Below are 9,292 nucleotides of genomic sequence, written 5' to 3'. Positions count from 1 at the left end.
TTCGGCATGAAGAGTGATGTGATCAGAGATGACAGTTTATTTTGAAGACTGCTTACAAACACATTTATTAGTTCGCATGTCAAATGATGAACACTTGTTTCCAAAGTAATAACATTTGTCATGATTAAGTGAATATTATCCAACATTAAAATTCATGACTGTCTCACATATCAGACCGGATTAGAGCTGGAGGTGGACAGAAGCCCTTTCAGTGTTTTTCAAGTCAAATTCTCAAGAGCAGGATGAACTTCATGTAGCAAGTTATTTTTAGATTGTAATTAACTGTCCTGAGCTCTGGAAACACATGAATCCCTGAAGTCAATCGTACTCCTCGAAAAGCCTTGTTCGTCTCTGCCCTCCGTTGTCCGCAGGAAGCCTAGGCGTTATCTGCAGAAAGAGAAAAACATGACGGAGTAGAGGATGTGTGCATGCATGTCAGCTGCAGCATCTTCACACAAACACCTACACTGCTCAAGAAAATTAAGGGAACACTTAAATCAAACATCAGATCTTCAAGTTGAAAATCTTTACTGATGTACATTGTATAATTTGTGGAGAACAAGATGATGCAACAACGGTCGATGGAAACCAAAATCATCAGCCCATCCAGAGTTGTATTCAAAATCACACCCAAAATCAGAGTAAAAAATTGAAATCACAGGCTGATCCAACTTGCATGAATGTCATCATGGCAACCCATGATGTGACTCAGTCGTGTGTTTGGCCCCCGCGTGCCCGTATGCACTCCCGACAACGTCTGGGCATGCTCCTGATGAGTCGGCAGATGGTGTCCTGGGGGATCTCCTCCCAGACCTGCATCAGGGCATCAGTGAGCTCCTGGACAGTCTGTGGCGGTACTTGGCGGCGTCTGATGCACCGATACATAATGTCCCATAGGTGCTCATTGGATTAATGTCAGGGGAACGAGAGGGCCAGTCAATGGCATCAATGCCTTCGTCATCCAGGAACTCCCAACACACTCACATGAGACCGGGCATTGTCCTGCACCAGGAGGAACCCAGGGCCCACTGCACCACCATAAGGTCTAACAATTGCTTGGAGGATGTCATCCCGGTACCTAACAGCAGTCAGGGTACCATTGGCTATGACATGGAGGTCTGTGCGGCCCTCCTGGGAAATGCCTCCCCAGACCATCACTGACCCACCGCCAAACCGGTCATGCTGGATGATGTTACAGGCAGCATAACGTTCACCACGGCATCTCCAGACTCTTTCACGTCCGTCACATGTGCTCAGTGTGAACCTGCACTTATCTGTGAAGAGAACAGAGCGCCAATGGCGGACCTGCCAATTCTGGTGTTCTCTGGCGAAGGCTAATGGAGCTGCACAGTGCTGGGCTGTGAGCACAGGTCCCATTAGAGGACGTCGGGCCCTCATGCCACCCTCATGGAGTCTGTTTCTGACAGTTTGGTCAGAAACATGTAAGCCAGTAGCCTGCTGGAGGTCATTTTTAGGGCTCTGGCAGTGCTCCTCCTGTTCCTCCTGGCTTATTTGTGTGCATTTTCCATTCACGAGGTGCTTTGTATTGACCATTTATGCTGTAATGTGGGCGTGTAGAGGGCGGAATAAGAGGCTCATTCACGTGCGCACATTTTTCAGGTGGAATGTGATTTCTAAAATGAAACAGGCGTAGGATGTGTGTTTTATAAATTTGAATTATTTTTCCGGGTTTGCTCCGTACAGACAGTTTTAGTCTGGATTCTACGCACTCTTTTATAAATGAAGCCCCTGGACATGAAAGAAGTGTGCTCCCGCAAATACCGTTTATTGCCAGTAGGTGCGCCAAAGTGCACAAAACAGAAATCTTCAAGATTATATCTTTAAACGGCAATCCATGTTATTGATGTCAAAATATTTCACTCTGAATGACAAATATCCATCTTATAGTAGGATAGAAAATCACAGTCAGTGGCATTGATCTTTTGGAAACCATGAATGTCTTTCAAACATCCCATGACAATAAAACCAGTAGTTTTAACAGATTCTCAATTGAAGTATCAGACCAGCGGTGCTGATGGATTCTCAATTGAAGAACTATCTAATTTTTCTTCTCCTCTCCAGCTAAATAGCCTTATCCAGCCTTTGTCTTCCTCTCCCACATCACCTTTTCTCCACCCTCCCTTCCCTCTGTTACCTTTCCCCTCCACCTGGAAGTCCTCAGGCAGCAGCTTGTCCTGCCGGCTGCCCAGGCTGAAGGCCAGGAAGGAGAGGATGAGCGAGTCCATGATGCTGATGATGGCCAGGATGTAGGCCCAGCGCACCGTGCAGTTGCCCAAAGTGTATTTGTCGGTCCGCTGGCCGCACATGCGCTTCACCTCGTCCGAGTCCCAGCCGTCAGGATAGATCATACAGCCAATCACCATGCATGTACCTGAGAGGTGCGGGAGGCAAAGGGGAGGAATTGTGGCGTAAAAACATTCAAATACAGATGTGTGTTAAATTCTTATACAATGACAGATTAACCAATAAATGAGTGTCTTCTTATGTGCTTCTTACGTGATATGATATCACAGTCTGCTCCGCCTTCTCTGCTCAAACAACAATCGATGTCACCAGAGAAATTCAACACATCCACTCTGTCAGGTACACACACACACACACACACACGTGCGCGCACACACACACACACACACACACACACACACAGGTAAATTGCCTAGCAACTCAAGAGCATCTCAACACCCGAAAGATTAACTTGTTCATCCATTATTGACTCAGCAGAAGGATAGCTGTATAGCTGTGTGAACTATCAGGTGACCACAAGAAACATTAGCACGCCTCACTTTCACTTTCTGCGCCACACACCTTTCAGCTTGATAAAAGTCCTCACTCTCACTTTCTAAACTCTTTGCCTAATTTCAAGATAATCTTTAAAGGGCAGCTTCTCATAAGTATGGAAAAAAAAATTCTCTGAGCCAGATTATCTAATAAAATGCTTAATGACGTATAATGGGCGTGTTCCGTAAGTACTTGAGTCAATGTACTCAACCAACCACTGGTATGAAAGACACGACGGTAAATAAGACCTAATGTCAGGACACCTGGCAGCATTAATCATCAGATTTAGGCCTCACACAGACATACAAGAAAAACACACACAAGCACTATGAAGCCTAACAGAGGCATTATGTGAGATCAACTAAAGTACACAGAAAAGACAAAGTCTAAAAAGAACATTTTCAGCGCGCACACACACACACACACACACACACACACACACACACACACAGTGAAACCCGACTCTACTTGAGAAACATGAAGCAGCTTGTGAACAGTTGTAGCTGCAAGTGAAAGGATGAGCCTTTAATGAGACAAATAATGAGATTAACCTGGAGGTGCGCTGTTACACTTTCTCCTCTCACTCTTCATGCTCCACACACCTGCTATCCTGTGTGAGTGTTTGTGTGTGTGTGTGTGTGTTTGTGTGTTTGTGTGTGCGTGTGTGTGTGCGTGTGTGAGTCAAAGGATTACTGTCTGGTTGGGTTGCTGATGTTTTCTGTATTACTTTGGTTTTATTGGAACTGTAAAGTTTCACTGTCTGTTTCTTCAACTTAGACCCTTGGGAGTCTTCCAAGACTCGCTCACAGGATAAAGAGCTGAAGAAACGGATTCTTTTAAACACAGAAACTGACATTTGCTGGGGTCCAGGTGTAAAGCTCTGTAAGAAGGGCACCACTACAGTGATCAAATAAATGTGCAAGACATATTAAAACAAAGACCCATCACAAGCACATCCCAGCATTTATAAAAGTTCAGTTGATACCTATTATTATTGTCTATATAAATATTAAAAATGTTTATTTAGAGTAGTTTTTGTAGGCTGCTGGAGTCTGTTCTGTGTATGAAATAGGTTATAGGTTATATGTTTAATATACAAAATATGCATTGAAGAATATTATGCTCAAATCATATAACTATAAGCAACTATAAGACGATTAATCGATTAGTCGCGTGAAAGGAAATTGGCAACAAGCCAATTCTGAGGTCCCATTTATCATTTCATGTCATTTTTAAATGTAAAATGTTGAACATTTGCTGCTTTCAGCCTCTAAAATGGGACGATTTCCAATTTTTCTTTGTAAATGAAGAGTGTTGAGTGATCACTTTAGCTCTGGGAAATTGTGATGACGTTTTTGTTTAATAGTCTAAATGATTAATCGATTAATCTATAATGCAAAAGAACATTCGTTACAGCCTTTGAGCATATCACTAGCACTTTCTGCTGTAACTTCCAACTTTAACGCTATACAAACTGTGGTGCTCACTGGAGGCCAGCTGCATCCAGGCGCAGATCTTGTACACGCTGCCCGCGTTGCAGAAGAAGAAGAGGCTGAAGCAGACGATGCTGCCCACCACCAGCAACGTGGAGATCCCCACGAAGAACATTGCCGTCTTAAAAGCACCGGACGGGATGGAGCCGAAGTCCAGCGCGCTCCCTTTGCACGTGAGCTCCGAGGTGAGCGCGTTTCCGATGCAGTAGTGGAAGAGGCCGAAGTATCCGGCCTGCGGGGTGTTCACGCTGTCCCCGATCCAGTATGGCTGGATGAATACCACCACAGTGATGACGGCGAAGGTGATGGTGAATACCTGCCACAGCACGCCCACAGCCCGGGCGTTACGCACGTAGTTAGTGTGGTAGATTTTAGCGGCCTCCTGAGCAGGGAGCATGGCGGGGAAAGGGGCTTCTTAGGTGGTCCAGCGAAAGGGTACAGACGCCTTCTTTTCGACTGTCTTCCTTGTGTTAAAGAGCTGACGGGCAACAGTTTTTAGTTTCCTTTTTAAAAACGCCTAGCTTTACAAACATCTCCATAGCAGAAACTAGTTTCCATACACCGACTTACTAGGTACCACAGTAGCAGTGTGTGGTGTGTAGCTGGTCGTTTTTGCCCTCTGGTTTAGCTGGCAGTGTTTCCTCTCCTGGGGAAGCTGAGGTCTCCACATTATGAAAGTTTAATGGTCAAAAGATCCAGCAGAGTGCAAACCTCACCAGGTGGCAAGCCAGGCTATTCTCCTTTCACTTTTAAAGTCGCTTTCCTTTATTTAGTTTCAGATTTATTTCGTTTTATTGTTTCTTGATATAAAATACTTGTTCAAATATTTAAAGTCTGTGTTCAACATTGAAGACTCCTGCAGACTCGCAGGTTCTATTTTTTCTTTTGCCCTGTTTTTCTCTGCCACACACCAATTCTCCTGTCACTTTAAATCCAGTCACACCCTTCTTCCCATGCAGTACCCCCTTTCACACAATTCCCCATCACATGACCTCCACTGCACACCAGCTCACCTGTTCCCAATTCCCCTGATCGGCCTGGCATATGCTGGAATATGCCAAACGTCCTGCCTGGTTTGCCTGTTTTAGATCATAAGTAAGTGAGCCATTACATGAGGAACATATGGTGATTGCACTGTTTAAGAAATGCATTTTGAAGTAATTATGAACCAAAGCTGAGATCGGGTTATAACAGTTTGAGAAATGCCAAGTTTACACATAACTATTTTACTGCTTTCCACGCTACAGTGTTCTGGATGGCAACGATCAGTCGTAAATAGTCAGTCATAAATTTAGTGCACCAGGGTGAAGTTAGTTTAAAATGTGTAATTCATAAATTATGCAGTATAGTTTCTGGAAATACCCCTCGTAAATCCTTAAAGGGATCGTTTGGATTTTGTAAAGTGGAGTTGTATGAGGTATTAATCATTGGCAGTGGACAGCCCTACTTATTATAAGCTCAGGTGTTTTAGCTACATTCCTTGCTAACAGGTGCATAACATCCAGCATAAATTAAATCTCCACAGACAAAGATTAGGAGTTTAGAAAGGGTCCTAAAGAGAAAAGTAAATTTAAACGTGGCATTGTCATAGGATGCACCTTTGCCAACAAGCCAGCTCTGGAAATGTCTGCCCTTTTACATCTGCTCATACAATGTACCTACTTGATTTGACTGACTGTCAGACTGCTGGACCCTCATACTAACTTCAACTAAACGTCAGTATGCAAAATAAAGAATCCGTTTAGTCATTGCAGCCTTCTTTGAACAGGCTACTGAGCCAGAGATGGAGAGAGACGCTGTTCAGGTTTGAATAACATGTTTGTATTTGCTACAGTCTAACACTAGATGGAGCTACTGAGCTTCAGTGTGACATCATCATCATATATTCCTCAAACAGAAAGGAGTTGTGTTTATGTGTGTGTGGGATGATTCTGAGTCATGTAAATTGCCATCCCAGACTATAAATCTTTTACAAGTCAAAGTCCTAGCTTGCTTTTATATAATTTTGAAGGTTTATATTATTAGATTAATATTATCACTGATTTATGCATTTTAATGTTGAAGGTGGTCAAAGTGGAACTTATTTTAACTCCTTTGTGTAGTGTTGGGAGTTAAATCTATAACTATGCATAATATTTTTTATAAGTCGATGAATCATTCAGATGTATAATAATTAATCTGCTACATGACTTTTAATCGTACCTGACGTTTAGTGGCCTATAAACCCATAAATTAGTGTTAGAGGATGTTACATAGGCTATTCTTCTTTTCTGTCGCTCTTTTATTCCCCTGTCATGACAAAAGCATTAAAAACAGCAGTTTGAAAATACATGTAAGTGGAACTTTGTTATGGTCACGCGGGCATTTAATGACCTTACAACACAAGTTAAGTTTAAAGTTTTTGCCCCCATACTGCTGTGCTGCTACAAAGCATGAATGTATTAAGTAAAAGAAGCGTTTTCACATGCTTAATGCTAGCATAATTGACCTTTCGGTAGCTTTGAGTCCATAATGAGCCATTATTTAAAAGCACAAATGCCTCAGCTGTCTGGATGATACTTGGAATCTTATTTCCAACCTGTATGTTCCCTAACACGTGCCGGTTCTTTTCCCTCTTTTATTTAGTCCCAGTATTGTTTACCGTTGATGTGGAACATGTAATCGCTTGATATATAGATCTGCAGCCGTGTGTGTGTGCATGTTTCTCTGTGTGGGCAGAAGCGTGTCAATGCACTTAGCTTTATTAAGTGATACCGCCCCAGAGTGAGAGAGAGGCTGTTCATAATCAAGTTATTCACCAGCAGCAATCCAATTTTCTCATAGAGAATGGAGTGAGGTTTCATGTGTGTGTTCGAGAGTGTGTGTGATGCTTATAGATGAGAGAGTGAGATTTTTTTCTTTCCTCGACATAGGTGTGATTGTGTATCGTATGTGTGTGTGGCTGCTTTTGTGTGTGCGCATGCCATAACACTGAAAAGACTCAGACTAAGACTGGACTGTGTTTCCCAGTAAATCGTATCTGTACAGCTCTTGTAGCTTTAAAGGTTGATCAGGAGTCAAGTGATGCTCCTTACAGTATCTTCCATTTAGCCTAAGGTGGAAGATTAACCCTTTACACCCTCTTTAGGCCTGTTTGCTTTGAGGGCCTCTGTGAGCACAAAGAGGCTTTTCTGCCGTTTCAGCACCTCTTCCTGTCCCTTTCTGCCTGCCTTCTTCAGAGGCTGTTTCCATAGAGACGGGGCACGGGATGAGAGGATAGGTGACGGGAAGTAGAGACATGAAATAATAAGTTAATTATACATATTTCATGATGGATCATTTCTATAAAAATACCGTGACTAGCTTGCGGTCAGAATTTGGGACACTTTCATTAATATGAATTGTAATAAACACATTGAAATAGGGATTGTGGGTAATATAATAAATCTTGCATATGTATAGAAAAGATGCAAACTTTTTAGTGTCATTTTAATCCATATTTTTGTATGTTTAGTAAATCAGGTCAGCTTTTTCCTGGAGCTAAGGGGGGTCAGTTGTCACAGATGGACTCCATTAGTCTTTTGGGAATGTGTGAATAAATGCATGCAATGGGCTTGGGGCCGGGGGCCGAGGAACAACCACTCCTTGTTGTCCTCCTCCTCTCATCTAACACACACACACTGGCCTCGTGGCCTGTGATGCAGCAGTAACTCAGTCAATGAGTGTCACTACCTCTTTGAAACACCCCAGGGCTGCATGATCAGCCCCCCAGCCTCAGCCCAAGCCTCCACACGGTCACAGCCCAGCAGGAAGCATCAGAGCCTGGGCAGAAAGGGAGCAAAGTGTGGGTCAGCCTGTGCCCTGGGGATGGAAGCTGGAATATAGGTCTGCTCGAGAGGGGATCATGTTCATGACTGGTGATCAGCATGTGAATACATGTACAATCTACACATAGGCTGTTTAAAGCTAATGTAGCATCCTTACAGTATAGTGTCTTTCTTTTTCTATGTTAAGCTCAAAAGTGACACATAAAAAAATGTTTTTATTTAATTTAAGTTCTTTAAATTCTTTAGTTCTTTAATTTAAAAAAAGTTTAAAATACACTTTCTTGAGGAGAGTTTGATAAGAAGATTGATACCACTTTTATCGTATCTGTCTAGATAAGAGGCTAACGAAAACAGCTGTTAGCTTAGCCTAGCGTTAAGACCAATGGTGAAGACTGGAAAACAGCTAGCTTGACTGTTCAAAAGTAACAAAAAAAATCCTACAAATAACCCTAAAACTTCACTCCATTTGTATCAAGGAGCGTAGGCAAAGTAAGAGTAAAATCTTCCAGTGATGTAGTACACAAGCTACATCATTGAATTAATTCTGCGGTTAAATCAACAACTCTTCAACACAGCTTCACCCAAAACTGATCATTTAACCTTCATGATGAGATGATGTATTGGAGAGCTGTTTTATTAAGCATGATCAGTTTAAGCCAGGTTTATCTAATGAATTTATAATCTAGTGTATACATATACTTTAAAAAAACCTGAAGGGTAAGCTTGGTTGTGGTTTTCCGGGGGACTATGTGTGCTAGTTATTTTTGCTAGGTGCAGTCTAACCTCTAAGCTAACCTCACAGAATTTAGCAAACAAGTCATTACTTTTTAATTAGTGAGCTGTAAAAGTGTGCGTAGGAATATTTTGTGACATTTGGACAGAGCCAGGTGGGATTCCCATTAAAGGGGGGTTAAGATAAATACATTTCACACACAGTTAGTACTAATGCTAAAGCCACTGGTTCACTGTGTGTTTCCCCTCATTTCGAGTCTTTATGCTAAAGTATGCTAAGAAGCTTAACCACATAATTGATACAGACATGAGAGGTGTATTAACCTCCGTATCTTATTCTTGGCAAGGAAAAAGTTACCTTTTTTTTCTGAAAATATTGTGATATTTGTCATTTTTTATTTCACTCAACAGCAAGGTAAAGATAAACTTTCACTTCTCCCTCTGTAAGCAGTGGAAGCTGAG

General features: G+C 42.2%; 1 protein-coding gene across 1 annotated transcript; it reads right to left on the bottom strand.

Moving 5' to 3' along the window:
• Positions 1-376: 376 nt before the first annotated feature.
• On the bottom strand, positions 377-4,689 carry lhfpl5a (LHFPL tetraspan subfamily member 5a). The gene is made up of 3 exons (XM_069678721.1): positions 4,287-4,689; positions 2,156-2,392; positions 377-387 (listed from the first exon to the last, which is right to left on the bottom strand). The coding sequence occupies exons 1-3, from the start codon at positions 4,687-4,689 to the stop codon at positions 377-379; spliced, it is 651 nt and encodes a 216-aa protein (XP_069534822.1).
• Between the last annotated feature and the right edge of the window lie 4,603 nt (positions 4,690-9,292).

The sequence above is a fragment of the Semicossyphus pulcher genome, unplaced genomic scaffold (assembly GCF_022749685.1).
Source record: "Semicossyphus pulcher isolate SPU_LCO1_2020_fin unplaced genomic scaffold, fSemPul1.0.p SCAF_3, whole genome shotgun sequence".
Classification (NCBI taxonomy): domain Eukaryota; kingdom Metazoa; phylum Chordata; class Actinopteri; order Labriformes; family Labridae; genus Semicossyphus; species Semicossyphus pulcher.
Note: the sequence above shows the minus strand (reverse complement) of the source record. Positions and strands in the feature narration are given on the sequence as shown.

Excerpts from the sequence above, each read along its gene's own strand:
- lhfpl5a (XM_069678721.1), bottom strand. The coding sequence starts at position 4,689 with ATGCTCCCTGCTCAGGAGGCCGCTAAAATCTACCACACTAACTACGTG. Across the intron at positions 2,393-4,286 it reads CTGGATGCAGCTGGCCTCCA|GTACATGCATGGTGATTGGC; the intron begins GTGAGCACCACA and ends CGCACCTCTCAG.